Below are 16,005 nucleotides of genomic sequence, written 5' to 3' on the forward strand. Positions count from 1 at the left end.
TACAGAAATGGGATGTGAGAAGAAAGAGTCGAAGCAGGGATATTATTTGTCCGTAAGCGAGAGGAGGCACAGAGGGAGAAAAGGACAACACTCTGCACCTTCACCCCCTCCAGCTCTGTCTCTTCTTGTCAAAAAAAAAAGTGCCTCTCATTCATTCTTTCTTTCTTTCTCTTCTCATTTTCCTCTCTCTCTCTCTCTTGATTGTGGCTTTCGCTGCCTTTAGTCTCAGCGTGTAACGTTGCACACGGTAGAAAGATCAAGCTAAAGTGTTTTGAGTGTCGATGTAGTGTGAGATAACTTGTTTATGTATTGCTGCTATCTTTTACGCACTACTGCTGCTAACTTTTACCGTATGTGGTGCGAAGCCTGAGTTACACTTGGCTGTGTGCGGGTGCTGTGCAGTGGTGTAAAGTCACTAAGTACATTTATTCAAGTACTGTACTTTTACAGCACAATTTTGAGGTATTTTCACTTTACTGGAGTATTTCCAATTTTCAGTATTTTTACTTCTGCTCCACTACATCTCAGAGGCATATTTTGTGCTTTTACTCCACTACAATTATTTGAAAACTTTAGTTACTAGTTACTTTGTAGTTTTGGATTATTATTACAAAACATACATTAAATTGCCGATCTACAAGCTCACAATGCGTCTCGATGTGACGCATTGTGAGCTTGTAGATCTGCTATTTTCAAATGATTTTTATACATTTGAAAACTTGAAATAGGACATTCTGCATAATGAGTACTTTCTACTTTTGGTACTTTAAGTACATGTCGATACCAACACTTTTGTACTTTCACTCAAGTACATTTTCAATTCCAGAATTTTTACTTCTAAAAGAGTATTTCTACATTGCAGTATTGATACTTTTACTCAAGTAAAATATTTGAGTACTTTTTCCACCACTGGTGCTATGCACCGGTACACAACTAAGTATACATCAGGCATTATAACTCCACTGATGTATGCCAAACCCAAAACCTCATGCACTAGCTACTGCACAACAACACCCCAGAGTGTCAAATTGAACTTTACACACCGGAGGGCATTCTCCTTTTATCTTACAATTGATTCGCTGGAAATATTTCTTTATCAAACTCTTGTTTGTGTCATCAATGCAGTCACACAATGCCAATATCACGCAGTCGATTTTTCACTGCAAACAAAGGCATCAACCTGTATGAAACTACTAGTTTTGATGCTAAATATTCACCGCCGATTTTGGTATCATTTATTTGTCACGCCCCCAAATTGTAAAGGCCTTGAAAGAGGAAAATTTTACATTTTACCTAAATTGACACTCTGGATTTTGCAGTATACGAAAAAAAGCAGTTGAAGCTTGAATTTCAAGTATGTGTAGAAGGTTTGTCAATGTGTGTGTGTGTGTGTGTGTGTGTGTGTGTGTGTGTGTGTGTGTGTGTGTGTGTGTGTGTGAGTACCACTGCAGAAAACTGTCCAGGTGTGTTACGTATCTCACACATGAGTCTGCATTCTCTGCGTGTGTCTGTGGGAATAGTCAGAGGGAGGAGAGGAGTAGGAGAAGCGTGTAGAACTCCCATACTTCCCCAGACCCGTTTCCGGGCTAGTCGGTACCGGTCCTGGTCCTCCTGGTCCCTGTCCCGGTCCCTGTCCTGGTCCTGGTCCTGGTCCCGGGCCTTGTCCCGGCCCTGGGCCTCCTCCTTGCCCCGCCCCCTGACTCATCCCCTGTCCCGTCGGGTACATCTCGTAGGCCGGCCCCTCCTCTATGGGCGGGGCAAAGCCCATGCGGTAGCTGGGGTACTGGGAGGGGGAGGGGTAGCCGTAGTTGTCGTAGGCCAGCTGGGTGTTGCCGTCCAGCAGGCCGCAGTCTCCGGGGTAGTCTCCGGGGGACTGGAGCGCGGGATTGACCGGGATGGGCGGCGCCTGCTGGCTCTGCGCCGCCTGCGCCGCCGCCGCCCTGGTGAAGGTGTTGAACTGGGCGTAGCCGGCGTGGGACATCCTGGAAGGGGGTCTGGGGTCGTAGCAGCCGGCCCGGGAGCCGGGCACCCCGCCGCCGCCGCCACCGCCACCGGGGGGCATGCCGCCGCCGCTAGCGGCTCCGCCCCCCACGGCCTGTGGTCCAACGCCGGGGGGGCCGGAGCCGGGCGGGCCGCCACCGCCGGGGTTCTGGGGGCGGAACTCGCCCTGGTAGAGGATGGCCCGGGACTGGGGCCGCGCCTCCTCGTGGGTGGTGGCTCGGACGTTGTAGTAGCCGTTGGTGGGGTCCTGAAAGAACAGGGGTCGGCCGTTCAGATGCCGGATAATATGAGGTTCTTACGCTATAGTTCTGAATGGATAAAGGCAACAAGTACAAACCTGCTGGTAGCATATGGTCACTGTCAGGCAGATACCTAGTCTGTCCAAAACAGTTAGTTTTCCAGAAATGGAGGGAAAAAAATGACATGTGTTCCAATGGATCCAATGTAGTTATTATTTAGTCACTAGTTCTTATTAATCATTTTTATTGGTTAAATATTTATAAAATAAAAAGCAAAAGGGCTCCCACTCAAAAGCTTTATCGATTCAGCAAAAAAGTAACAGAATGTTTCTGATTCAATGTTTTAAATCAAACATTTTCAAAAAAAAATTCAAAAAGAAGCAGATCTACAAAGCTCACTACTTTTCACATCGCGATGAGTTGTGAGCTAGTAGATTTGCTATTTTTGCTACTTTCACACACCTGTATATACAGTACAGTACATAATAGCTTCCTGCTTTAAAAAGGACTTAAACTGAGGAAGAAGAGTCCGACCATCTGATCAAAACGCAATGATTGAACATGTAAAACAGTTTAGAAATGTAGTGAATGTAGATGTATGAGTAATTATCACATTTACCCCTATCAAATTAGCTTGTACGCGTAGCCGTTATCTCTGTGCAGAGATCGCTTTGGCCACATACATTATGGAGATGTAATCAGTTATGCCTCGATCTGGTAAATTATTTTTAATATTGCACTGCAGTGGAATTCCCCTGTACTGTAAGTCTCTCTCTCAAATATCGGTCACACAGCTCACTGCTTACCCAGGCAGAAAACTTCTATCTATAAATCATTTATGTGGTTTACAAACTGCGCGTAGAAGTCCACGCAAGAGTGCCGAAGCTCAGCTGTGCTGAGATGAAACCGATCGTGTACGTTTTGGTATCATTACAGTGTGAATTTTCACCGTGACTTTGATCCGCTGATGAACTGCGACGCTCGCAGCACAGCGAAACGCGCGAGGCAGCGGTAATGGATTCTCATTCTCATTTGAAATGAATTAATTTATGTCAGGGAGCCACGCACGCTCAGCACTCAACCCTCGACATACTGTATAGATGCATGCCAGGATTGGGCCTCACAAGCAAGGAAGACAGCTGCGGTGTTAAAGATATCACATTTTGGAAAAATGATACGATACACCAGATGGCAGTCGCAATCTGCAAGGATTGTTCAAATACAGTGAAAATAGCTTATAGGCTCTCAATCTTTTTTGCATCAGGGCCTGTCACAGTCTGCTCCTCATCGCATGGACTTTGACTGTGTTTATTCTCTTTGGATATTTAGGCCTAATTCTGTTCTTGTTTCTTGCGCTATATGCTCTGTTTTAGTCTTGTATTCTGGTAGTTTGTTGATTCCAAACTACCAGAATACTTCTTATTGCTTCTTATTTTGTAGTATTGTTCCTAGTGTTTCCTGTTTCCATTAGTTATCTGTACCTGTCTTGTCTAACCAGTCTTGTGATTTGCCAATGTTTCCACCTGTGTCCTCTTAGTCCCCAAGCCTATCCCAGTGTTGATTGTCAGTTGAGTTCTCCTGTGTCTAGTTAGTCTTTGTCTATATATACTCCCGTGTGTCCTCAGATTCCTGGTTGTTTGTCGTTCAATGTTAGTGTACGCATGTGTTTAGCATCAAGCCTTCTGTTTAGCCTGTTGCCAGTTGTCATGAGAGTTTGATTGTTGCATCTGCCTGCATGTTATATATGTTTTGACAGTTAGAACAGCCTTGGTTATTCAAATAAATCTTTTAAGTTGAGCCTTTGCAGCCTTTGGTCATCCTCCATTTGGGTCCAATTCCTTAACTCACTAACAGGGCCCACTTCACAGTTTTTTGTCTCTTATATTATTTGACAATATTGCCAATGTTAGTTGTTACTTTTGATACAATTTAAATTGCCACTTCACTGTCATCTGGGGAAAAATCATGTAGGGGTCCTGACCCAACACAGGTTGAGAACCACTGCCTTATAGCCTCGGTCCCAGCCTCACTCATCTGCGAAAAGAAGAGCCTGGTCACTACCTAAAGCAGCGAGTGTCTAGGAAGTCCTGAGTGGACAGGATTTCCGTTTCCCCCGGAAATTATATTTTTTGACCAATCACAGCACTCGTTTCATTCACGGAGAATGTTAACAGATGTGTAAAGCATCAACGTCATTTCCTTGGGCGGTACTTCCACCAAATTCAATCATTTCCGGTTGTCAACTTCCTAGACAACCAACATCCAAGGCCCAGCCTATGCCTTAAGTGACCATCAAAAGCGGGGCGTCGGTTCTCACCTTCAGTTCGTACTCCTCGCGGGTGTCGGCCTCGACGCTCCTCATCTCCTGCTTGAGGTCCATGTCGTCTTTGAACGGCTGATTGGAGGGAGAGAGGGAAACAGAGGGCAAAAACTAAACCATCAAACGACGAAAAAACACACACACACGGAAAGAGAGGGAGGGTCGAGAAAGGAAAGGAGAAGATAAGGAGGGAGAGAGGGAGGGAAAGAGGAAAACACAGTTTCAGGTTTTTGGTCGTCTTGTTTTGAGGGCAAGAAGCAAGAAGCCGTTAGTTGTTGTTTTTTTGGATGAAGGCTTTGGATGAGTTTAAAACCTCTCCCCGGGGAAGACCATCTCCCTCTCTCTCTGCCTCTCTCTCACCCCCCCTCCACACACACACACACACACACACACACACACACACACACACACACACACACACACACACACACACACACTCTCCCCCTATCTCTCTCTCTCTTTGAGGGCTGAGCCCCTCTGAGAACAATGCCTTCCAGAGTATCCTCAGTTGTGCCTGATAGCATTTGCAATCATGTACTCTGTGTGTGTGTGTGTGTGTGTGTGTGTGTGTGTGTGTGTGTGTGTGTGTGTGTGTGTGTGTGTGCGTGCGTGCACACGCACGCGCACGCGCACATGCTGCACATGCTGCACATGAACAGCGTGTTCCTTTTGTGCTGCTTCCGTGTGTGCTCACATTTGTATGCATATTTAGTATTCTGCGTACTATGTTTAGCATTCTGTGCAACGGTGTGAGTGTGTGTGTGTGTGTGTGTGTGTGTGTGTGTGTGTGTGTGTGTGTGTGTGTGTGTGTGTGTGTGTGTGTGTGTGTGTGCATTCATGTGTGTACAACTGTGTCTTTCAGCATCTACAGCACTCCTTGGCCATTTGCATGTCTTGTGTGTCTGTGAGAGTGTGCACGCACATTCCCATGAGAGTGCACGTGTACTTGCACTTGTGTATGCATGGGAGTTTGTGTGTGCATTTGCGTTTGTGCGCCTGTGCGTGTACTGTATGCCTTCATGTGTACATACATATCTTCTCCTGCAGGAGTGTGTGCGTGTGCGTGTGCGCGTGCGCGTGCGTGTGCGTGTGCGTACGCGTGTGTGTGTGTGTGTGTGTACTGTATGCGAATATGTGCACACACATGCATATCTTCTCCTGCAGGTGTGTGAGTGTGAGTGTGTGTGTGTGTGTGTGTGTGTGTGTGTGTGTGTGTGTGTGTGTGTGTGTGTGTGTGTGTGTGTGTGTGTGTGTGTGTGTGTGTGTGTGTGTGTGTGTGTGTGTGTGTGTGTGTGTGTAGTGTGTGTACATGTAAGGCCACACAGCTGGTGTCCGTGGCCCCAGGTGACTCAGTATGGCGGTCTAGATACTCACAGAGTACATAGCCTTGACCATGCGCGTTGCCGTGGAGACGTTAGCCGCCTCCTCCTCCAAGCTGTGCGTCTCCTTGTTGACCGTCTCCACCTTGATGTCCGGTTTGCCCAGCGTGACCCCTCTGCGACCTGGGAGGAACCACATGGCAGCCGCGGCTCATGTTTATTGGTTGATATCCAGTGGTGTAAAGTAACTAAGTACATTTACTCAAGTAGTGTACTTGAGTACAATTTTGAGGTACTTTTAACTTACTGGAGTATTTCCAATTTACTGTACTTTTACTTCTACTCCACTACATCTCAGAGGCAAATATTGTACTTTTACTCCGCTACAATTATTTGAAAACTTTAGTTGCTAGTTATTTTGCAGATATAAATTATTACATTATAAAACATACATTTACCACTTTAGCCCTATTTTATACCTAGGCTATTTGAAAATAGCAGATCTACAAGCTCACAACGCGTTACTTGTGAGCTTGTAGATCAGCTATTTTCAAACATGTTAGTACTTTTACTTTTGGTATTTTAAGTACATTTTGTACCGTGTTCAGCTACTTTGTCTCTTGGAGAAAGGTAATTGAAATAATATCAGAACTACAATAAAGATGGCTGCACAGCTGGCGCCCAATCTGGTGTGCTGTCTGCTTCAAATAACTTTATAGACATTGTCACCCGGTAGGTGTCCTTCAAAGACGCCAGGGTCTAAAATGTCTGGATGGAACAGCAGGGAGACCACTTCCAACCCACTGCAGATGTCAGAGTAGCTTTCAGAATGGATGTACGGTACAGTGTGTTATGACCTAGACTGGGGACCGTCTAATTTATTCGTGAACATGAACACATTCTCTTGCAAAAAGCCTGGAACCGGTTACCTAAAATGTACGGTACATGTGTGTGGAACTGCTTCTGGCCTATAACAGCGACACTGGCTTTTCATACAGCGGCGCGCGGCCTCTTTTAACCCATTAAGACGTGAGGTCGATTCTACAAAATGTCTTCTAAATCCTTTTTTTTTAAAAGAATTGTAAAAACTACTATGTCAGTGGTTCTCAAACCGTTTCATGTCAAGGACCCCCAAAATGTATATGTATTTGGCCACGGACCCCCATCTCAAAATATGTTGTTCCAGGGACCCCCCAGAAGCAAAGATTTGAGTTACAAATGTTAGCTTGAAAAAATATATATTCAAAGATTTTCACACATTTTCACGATTTTTCAAAAATAGCAGATATACAAGCTCATAGCGCGGCACTCGGTGCCGCGCTATGAGCTTGCATATCTGCTATTTTTGAATAGCCAAAGTGTTAAATAATGCTTTTTTTTAGCTCAAATCAAAAAATGACACAGATGCGTCTCCGGGTCTTAATGCGTTAAAAGGCTGTTATGTTTATTATGTTCTCCCGCTGTTTCATCCCGCATTCAAGCTTTGCTGTGAGTGACACGCCATTTTACATCAGTACAATTCGACGCGGGCATAATCAAAGGAGAAATTTATGGTAGGCGTTTTAAGGCAGCTCGCCACAAAGCATGAATATTCATTGATGTCATTTGAATGAGGAGCTATACACCACCGCTGGCATGAGTTTCCCTGTGTGACACGCTGTGGCAGGATGACAGCGAGCGGGAAGAAAGACTGATGGATTTGGCCAAGCACACGCACACATTCTACGCGTGCGCGCGCACGAACACACACACACACACACACACACACACTCAGACGCGCACACACACACACACACACACACACACACACACACACACACACGCACGCACACACACACGCACACACGTGCGCGCAGACAATAGACAGTTTGGACAGCTGAGGTGTGTGTACTCACTGCCTTTGCGTTGGCGGTAGAGGAAGAAGGCCAGAGCCAGTAGAAATATGAGCAGCAAGATGGAGGATCCCACCGTACCGCCGGCTATTATACCCACCGGAACGATCTCTGGAAAAGACACAGAGAGAGGACACCATACATATATATATACAGTACTGTGGTGTGGGGTTGTGGGACAACTGAACCGTCCGTCGTAGTCTCAAAATTCAGTTTTAAACAGGTTATTGTTGCTAGGAGACTTGTGGAAACAGCTTGTCAACCTCCAGGTTAGCTCTTTATTATGTCTCTAGGAAGATACAGGCTCAGAATAAATGCAACTGTTCAGGAGGAGAAACACACACATCCAAACCCAACTTAGGCAGGTGCTGAGCATGAAAACGCGATGTCTTTTACAAAAGGAAGAAAACTGCTCGTATACAATCACAATCGTCTTTATTGCACCCACAAGTGCTACATGTTCTTCATCAGACATGAGGATTACGTTTCAACGGGAGCCCAATTGTGTGCAAGATGTTTTTTCCCTCTGTAAGTCAAACTACATTCGAAACAACACATGAACACTTGCATGCCTAATTTTGCCTATTCGGACGCAAACATTTTCCGAAAAACAGATAATAGAGAAAAAATATAATAATGATAAGAAATAGGGGGCCAAGAATAGAGCCTTGGGGGACCCCGATCAATGATCTGTAGGGTTTAAGTGGTTAATAATGGACAAAATAATCGTATAGACACGTTTTGCATAGGCTACTGCAGTTAACAGTTTCTCTGATTTCTCTGATCTCATTTATGACGCTACAAAACATTTTGTTTTCACAAACTTCTGAACGTTAAGTGCAGCTGTGTTGTTGTTTAGAGCCTGAAACCTTCTACGCAGTAAATCAAATTTAGTGGAAAAATGGTCTCACCCAAAGTGCATTAGCCTGGCATGGCCATATTTCGCTCTGGCAGATTCGTCTGGTTTCCAGCCTAAAAATGTACCGCTCAAATCTAATCTAATCTCATCTATCCTAAAACATCTATTATTGTATTATCAAGGATGCAGTCATTTTGTGAGTGCAAGTCTTACAATGACTTGAACTGTGTCTCAAAGTACAATTCATTACAGTCATGACAGACATTGTTCTGTAATAGTGACATCATGGTTTACAGAAGGTTATTGGAGCATTGGCAGAAACTAAAGGTCTTCAAAAATGTAAGGACCTGTATGGAAGTATTACGTTCTGTTCTAGTGAGTGTGTGCACTGTAATATTGAGCTCTGAGAGCTGGCATGAAGATGGATATGAGTCAAATGACACAGAATAAGCACGTACTGCATATCGTTTGAATATGTCTATTGTATGTTTTTGAAAGGTTCTCTTTCTTTCAGTAAAGGGATCCCCCGTTTTCATTTGGGAGTGGTGTGCACATCGTATTGTTTTGGACTCAAAGTGATAGGACGTGCAACAGTTGTTGTTAGTTGCCACAGCTGCCAACCGGGCCAAGGCAAAGAGCAGCAAACTGCATGAATAATGGAACACAAAACAAGAGTTTAAAGCCAACCTCCTGTGCTGGCAGGAACACTGACGGATAGTGTATCATCTTGTAACTTTTATGAAGATCATGTTGAGCTGTATAAAATCGAAACCCCAGCCATGACCTTTGGAAAAGTGGCTCCGCAGTCACAAGACAGATTTTTCAGCCACGTGAACCAACTAGCCAGAGTTAAAGACTAATAGGCTTAAGAAATGCTAATAGAAATTGTACTCCTTTGTGCCCATTTGCACAAGACATAACGATAACGATATAGACCACCTTGATTAACCTTGACCTTGAATAGTCTTGATTTACATTTTCCTTAACACGACGTCATTTAACCCTACATACTGTAGTGTCTCTATTCCAGGGGTCTTCAACAGGGGGTCCGGGACGCCTAGGGGGTCCTCGGAGTTACTACAAGGGGTCCGTCAAATCTTTGAGTGATATGATTTTTTTTTTTACCTTGACCACTTGAACCCTAGCATCCCTTTTCTGAGGAGAACTTTAGCCAAAAATAGCCGATCTACAAGCTCACGACGCCTTGCGCTGCGAGGCGTTGTGAGCTTGTAGATCTGCTATTTTTGGCAAAGAGGTGTTTGGTGTACAGGGAAAAAAGAGCAGACCTGAAACACGATTTTATACAATATAGAGGGGGTCCCTGCTTCATCTCTCTCTCAGCTAGGGGGTCCTTGGCCTGAAAACGTTGAAGACCCCTGCTCTATTCTATAAAATATTCGCTGATAATAGCAGATCCACAAGCTCACAACGCGCCATCTTCCAGGCCCTGAGCTTGTAGATCGGCTGTTTTTTCGGCAAATAGATTTTGTGTCACTGGGGAGAAAAAGGAGAGGACCAAGTACAAACCCGGGGGACCCAAGTGAACTCATATTATAGGGTCTAAATGCGGTGGTGGGGCGCTGATAAAAGAAGAAGGGACGACTAAAAAAAGCGTGTTACTAAGGCACAGTACCTTTCTCCTCCAGCGTGATGATCATGGTGCCCGGCCCGAAGGCGTTCCAGGCGGTGCAGTTGTACGGCGAGTGGAAGTCGGACTCCATGACGTTGTTGATGGTGAGCGTGGAGAGGACGGCGCCGCCCTGCGACGGAGGCTTGCTCTGCTCCACCGTGTAGCGCTCCAGCAGGGTCCCTTTCTCCTTCTCCCACACGTTCTCCTTCCAGGCCCAAACCTGCGAGGAGGAGGAGGAGGGGAGGAAGGCAGTGGTGTAAAGTAACTAAGTACATTTACTCAAGTACTGTACTTAAGGACAATTTTGAGGTATTTTTTACTTTACTGGAGCATTTCCATTTTTCAGCACTTTTACTTCTACTCCACTACATCTCAAATATTGTACTTTTACTCCACTAAAATTATTTGAAAACTTTAGTTACTAGTTACTGTTTTTTACTTTGATTATTATCGCAAAACACACTAACCACTTCAGTCCTACAGTAAATACATTTCGGACATTTGAAAATAGCAGATCTACAAGCTCACAATGCGTCGTAAATTTTGAATTCCGGACTTTCACTTGTAAGGGTCCTTTCAGACGGCAAGCGGCCGACGCGCCTATGTTATTCATTTTCAATGAGAGGCGGGCGATTATTTGGGACGCGCGGAGAAGTTGAGGGGCGGTGAGGCAGGCGGGCGCGGTCCTGGGTCCTTTTGTTTTCACGCACTGCGCAGGAGGACAAAACAACAATGATCGCGGCGCGATCACCGGCTGATCCGAGCAGTAACGCCCGCGTGAACCACTTGCCGTGTGTTACGCCTTAGCAGAGTATTTATACATTGCAGTATTGATACTTTTACTTAAGTAAAAAATGTGAGTACTTTTTCCACCACTGGAGGAGGGGGGGGGGGGAGACAAATCCGTTTGGAAATGACTCCCTCCTTTATCGTCCCATAAATGTCGGATCAAAAAGACAAATTTGCTTTCAAAGCAGTTTGTCACAATGGATGAATAATCAGCGATCTCCCTTTGAATCGGAGGGGAATACAACGTGAATATTCATCGGCGTCATTTGAATAAGGAGCGATAAAGGGGGGGAGGGGAGGGGTGGGGGGGGTTGGTGCGTACGGATGCGTTCAAGCCGGCGTACATTTCACTGTAACTGGCAGAGCGGCAGGATGACAGATGAGATGGAGAGACGGGGTGAGAGGATGAAAGCCAGACTGACAGCTAAAGACAAATATGAGTCAACGCAGATATGAAAGACGCTCAACTCAGCATGTTTTTTTAAAGGGCACACAAACTGTGCCCCCACGTGGTCCCACTCCCTGTAATCAACTTTTGTTTTGACACTTTTGTTTTTACTGTGCTCCCTGTGCATAGCTGGAAGTGCAACGTGGCCCTCGCACCCTTAACCCACCCCCCTCCCTCCCCCTCCCTATGGGAGCATGTGTACAGCAGTGTGTCAGAATCTGTCTCTGTATCTTATTATGTAGTATCGTTCCTATCGTTTCTTGTTCTCCTTGTACTTTTATTATGTAGTGATGTCCTAGTGTTTCCTGTTTAGCCTAGTTAGTGTTTCCTGTCTTTTCTCACCTCCCTTTGATTAGTTATGTTCTCCACCTGTTGTCCTGTTGTGCCCCAGCCAATCCCTGTGTTGATTTGTCTTGCGTTCACCTGTGTCCAGTTAACACTGTGTGTATATATAGACCCTCAGTTCCACTTTTCCTTTACTGGAATATAAATGTTGTCTTGGTGTTCTGTCCAGTTCCTTTCACCTTTATATTTAATACATCCATGTGCATTAGACCTGCTCAGCTCCTGCCTGTCTGTTCTACTTTGGGCCCTACACTGCTGCCTCGCACCGTGAGCAGTGTTTCTTAAACTTTTTCATGTGAAGAACACCCAAAGTGAATGATATGCATGTGGCCACAGACCCTCATCTGAAAATATGTTGTGCCAGGGACCCCCAGAATAGAAGATTTGGGTTAAGAGATGCAAAATTAATTTCAGAGAAATAAAAAAATAGCAGATGTACTAGCTCGCAGTGCGGCCCTAAGTGATGCGCTGTGAGCTTGTAGATCTGCTATTTTTGAATAGCCAACGTGTAAATGGATAAAGTGGTTAAAATGATTATGCTATATTGACTACTTTTGCTGGGTAACCCCCCCCCCCCCATTTCCAATTTTCCTCCAATTATCCATACCAGACAAATGTATTCAAAATGGGGAAGGGGAAATCTGCTAATTGGTGAAGTGATTGGGTGGTTTGCCTGGGTTTCTGGGCTCCTGAATATTTAATAGATATGCAGTATTTTACAATAGAGTTTCCCAGGATGGTCTTTAAGAGGGGGGTCTAGCACCAGTCAAACGTTGCAGTGGGCTTTGGAGCAGAAATAAAACGGCACCGCAGGTTCCTGAATGAGGGTCTCCAGCTAGACCTTTTCCTCAGTGGGAGTGAGAAAGGGACACTTGATTTTATGAAGGCAATGCTAGCTACTGTAGCTGCTGTAGATACAAATAATGTACAGTATGTGACTTTGTCACAGTCTCAGACTTTTGTCTCATCGATTGTAGCGTCCTAGATCTTGTATTTCTGTGTTCCCCGGTCTAGCTTTCTTGGTTCTATGGTTCTGTTTGCCACAGCTTTATCTCATTTGTAATCACCCGTCATGTATATATCAGTCTTGTTTCCCAGTCAGTCCTTGTTGAGTCATTCTTGTGTCACAAGTTTTTAGTTTGCCTGAAATGTTTTGATCCCACTACCTGCGTCACTGTCTGCATTACATCGGCACATGACAGACACGTTATGAGCTTGTACATTTTCAAAAAGAGATATTTGGTAGACGGAATAAAGGAGGGGGCCTAGTACGGACCCCTAGGGGATCCCAGTCAAGTATATCAGGGGTCTTCAACGTTTTCAGGCCAAGGACCCCCTAGCTGAGAGAGAGATGAAGCAGGGACCCCCTCTATGTTGTATAAAATTGTGTTTCAACTTTTTTTTGTTTACTTGGTCTGCTCTTTTTTCCCTCTACACCTATACTTCTTTGCCAAAAATAGCCGATCTACAAGCTCACAACGCCTCGCAGTCGCAGCGCGAGGCGTTGTGAGCTTGTAGATCTGCTATTTTTGGCTTAAGTTCTCCTCAGAAAAGAGATGCTAAGGTAAAAAAAAAAAATCATATCACACAGAGATTTGGCGGACCCCCTGTAGTAACTCTGAGGACCCCCTAGGGGTCCCGGAACCCCTGTTGAAGACCCCTGATATAGGGTCTAATTCAGGGGTCTTCAACAGGGGGTCCGGGACCCCTAGGGGGTCCTCAGAGGTACTACAGGGGGTCCACCAAATCATTGTGTGATAGGAACTTAGTTTTTTACATTTGAACTTGAACCCTAGCATCCCTATTCTAAGGACAACTTTAGCCGAAAATAGACGATGTACAAGCTCACAACGCCTCGCAGCGCGAGGCGTTGTGAGCTTGTAGATCGGCTATTTTCAGCAAAGAGAGGGGGGGAAAAGAGCAGACTAAGTACAGAGTGAAGGTTTACCAAGTATTGACGGTTTGAGTGGTTAAATGTCTGAAAATACACAGTAACATGAATACAACATCTATGAAAAGTTTTAATCTGCAACACAATTTTATGTGTTGGGCTGAAAACGTTGAAGACCCCTGGTCTAATTGGTTAATAGTGTGTAGTCTGACCACAGCTTTGGCCGCCCTCCCATTTGAAAAGGGTCCAATTCTAATATCAAGAGAGCTTCTTCCACTCTCAATGCTACAAACAAACAGACACATTGGGCACACCACACACAGACACTGATAGCTGGTAGACAAAACCACACTCGCATATGCCCACACTCAAAGCCAGCTTGCAGACAGGAGCCAGATGGAGAGAGAGCTGCTGAAAGCATGGGAGATGAAAGGTATTCTAACCCATTAAGACCGGGAACGCATCTGTGTCACTTTTTCATTTGAGCTAAAAAGCATTATTTTACACGTTGGCTATTCAAAAATAGCAGATATACAAGCTCATAGCGCGGCACCGAGTGCCGCGCTATGAGCTCGTAGATCTGCTATTTTTGAAAAATCGTGAAAATGTGTGCAAATCTTTGAATATATTTATATTCTTTTAAAGCAAACATTAACTCAAATCTTTGCTTCTCGTGGTCCCTGGAACAAAATATTTTGAGATGGGGGGCCGCGGCCAAATACATATCATTTTGGGGGTCCTTGACGTGAAAAAGTTTGAAAACCACTGATATAGAAACATACGTTTTTCAGAAAACCCTTTAGGATTTAGAAGACATTTTGCAGAATCGGAACCTCAGGCCTCAATGGGCTAAGCAAAGCAAATTATGGATGCCCACACCTTGTAAATTAGTTTGTTCCGAGCGCTGTCTGAATTAAAACTTTGCAAGTCCTACACTGTAAAATCACGAGCGTTCGTTTGACTGTGAGAGCATACATATGGAAGGAATACGGGTCCCTCGTTCCGTTTGGTTCCATTTTTGCACCACACTCTCACAGTGCAACTCAGGATTTTACTGCAAATTTATTGTGATGTGGTTGTTGCAAAATGTATAAGCGATTCTGGCAAAATTAAAACACGCACATGCACACGCACACGCACACGCACACACACACACACACACACGGACGCACACGCGCACACACACACACACACACACACACACACACACACACACACAGACACACCCACACACACAGCACGATACACATGGCCGCGCGTGCGATGGCCTGAGCACACAGAGCAATAAAACGGCAAGCAGGTTTCTCAACTCAGAATGTGCTGAGGTAGAGATTTGATATGAAGTTATTAAATATGAAGCATGAAGCTATCAAATATACATACACCCATATGTTTTTGCTAATGTACCTTTTAACCTGGTTTAACTAAAGATAAATGCCCCAATCTAAAGTGGAAGCAAAAAAGATCAACCATTTTTTTCCTTTGTTTCCCCATCTACCTCCCAAAGCCTCCTTTTCTTTCTTTCTTTCTTTCTTTCTTTGTCTATTTATTTTTTCTATGTCTTTCTCTATCGAATGGTCTCTCTCTCACAATATGAAATCTTCTCATAAAATGTCTTTTTCAAAACCCCTCCCCCACATGAACGCACCCACACACACACACATACACACACACACACACACACACACACGCACACGCACGCGCACACGCACAGCACACAGAGCATCATATTCCATATTTCATAAGCATTGTGTGTCCGCATTAAGCAGAGACTATAATGTCATCTCACATTATGCGCTCAGAGCACTCTGCCAGAGCGACAGACAGTGAGCCGCGGCTTTTTAACCCTTTAAGACCTGAGGCCGCTTCTAAGAATTTTCTAAATCCTTACATTTTTTTGAAAATAAATCAAAAAAATTTTTTTTCACGATTTTTCAAAAATATCAGATATACAAGCTCGTAGCGCGGCACTCGGTGCCGCGCTATGAGCTTGTATATCTGATATTTTTGAATAGCAAAAGAAATCTAAAGTGACACAGATGCGTTCCAGGTATTAATGGGTTAAAAGCTCTTCTTCCTGTCATGTCCACACTCCACAATTGGATAATTGACACTGAAAGGTACAGATTTTTACTCTTCTCTCTCTCTCTCTCCCCCCCTCTTCATTTGTCCTCCCTCCCTCGCTCACTCTCCCCTTCCATCCCCAAAAGCCATATAGCTGTGATTTCCATTTTCTGACATGTGTCTGGGCTGTGAGTTGTGAGCAATCCCG

General features: G+C 44.7%; 1 protein-coding gene across 4 annotated transcripts in view; it reads right to left on the bottom strand.

Annotated features, from left to right (window-relative positions):
* Window positions 1–706: 706 nt before the first annotated feature.
* LOC311045298 (kin of IRRE-like protein 1) overlaps window positions 707–16,005 on the bottom strand; it is a 122,747-nt gene continuing 107,448 nt past the window's right edge. For 2 of the 4 annotated variants that reach the window (XM_084057119.1, XM_084057118.1), the window contains exons 11-15: window positions 10,264–10,480; window positions 7,775–7,882; window positions 5,935–6,062; window positions 4,558–4,635; window positions 707–2,248 (exon numbers count right to left, since the gene is read on the bottom strand). In XM_084057119.1, the coding sequence (XP_083913245.1) occupies window positions 1,478–2,248; window positions 4,558–4,635; window positions 5,935–6,062; window positions 7,775–7,882; window positions 10,264–10,480 (1,302 nt within the window). In that variant the 3' untranslated portion in view covers window positions 707–1,477. Of the gene's footprint in view, window positions 2,249–4,557; window positions 4,672–5,934; window positions 6,063–7,774; window positions 7,883–10,263; window positions 10,481–16,005 lie in introns of all 4 variants that reach the window. The other 2 variants (XM_084057117.1, XM_084057116.1) reach the window with 1 other exon arrangement.

Source organism: Gymnoscopelus microlampas (assembly GCF_963454915.1).
Source record: "Gymnoscopelus microlampas genome assembly, chromosome: 5".
NCBI classification, from domain to species: Eukaryota; Metazoa; Chordata; class Actinopteri; order Myctophiformes; family Myctophidae; genus Gymnoscopelus; species Gymnoscopelus microlampas.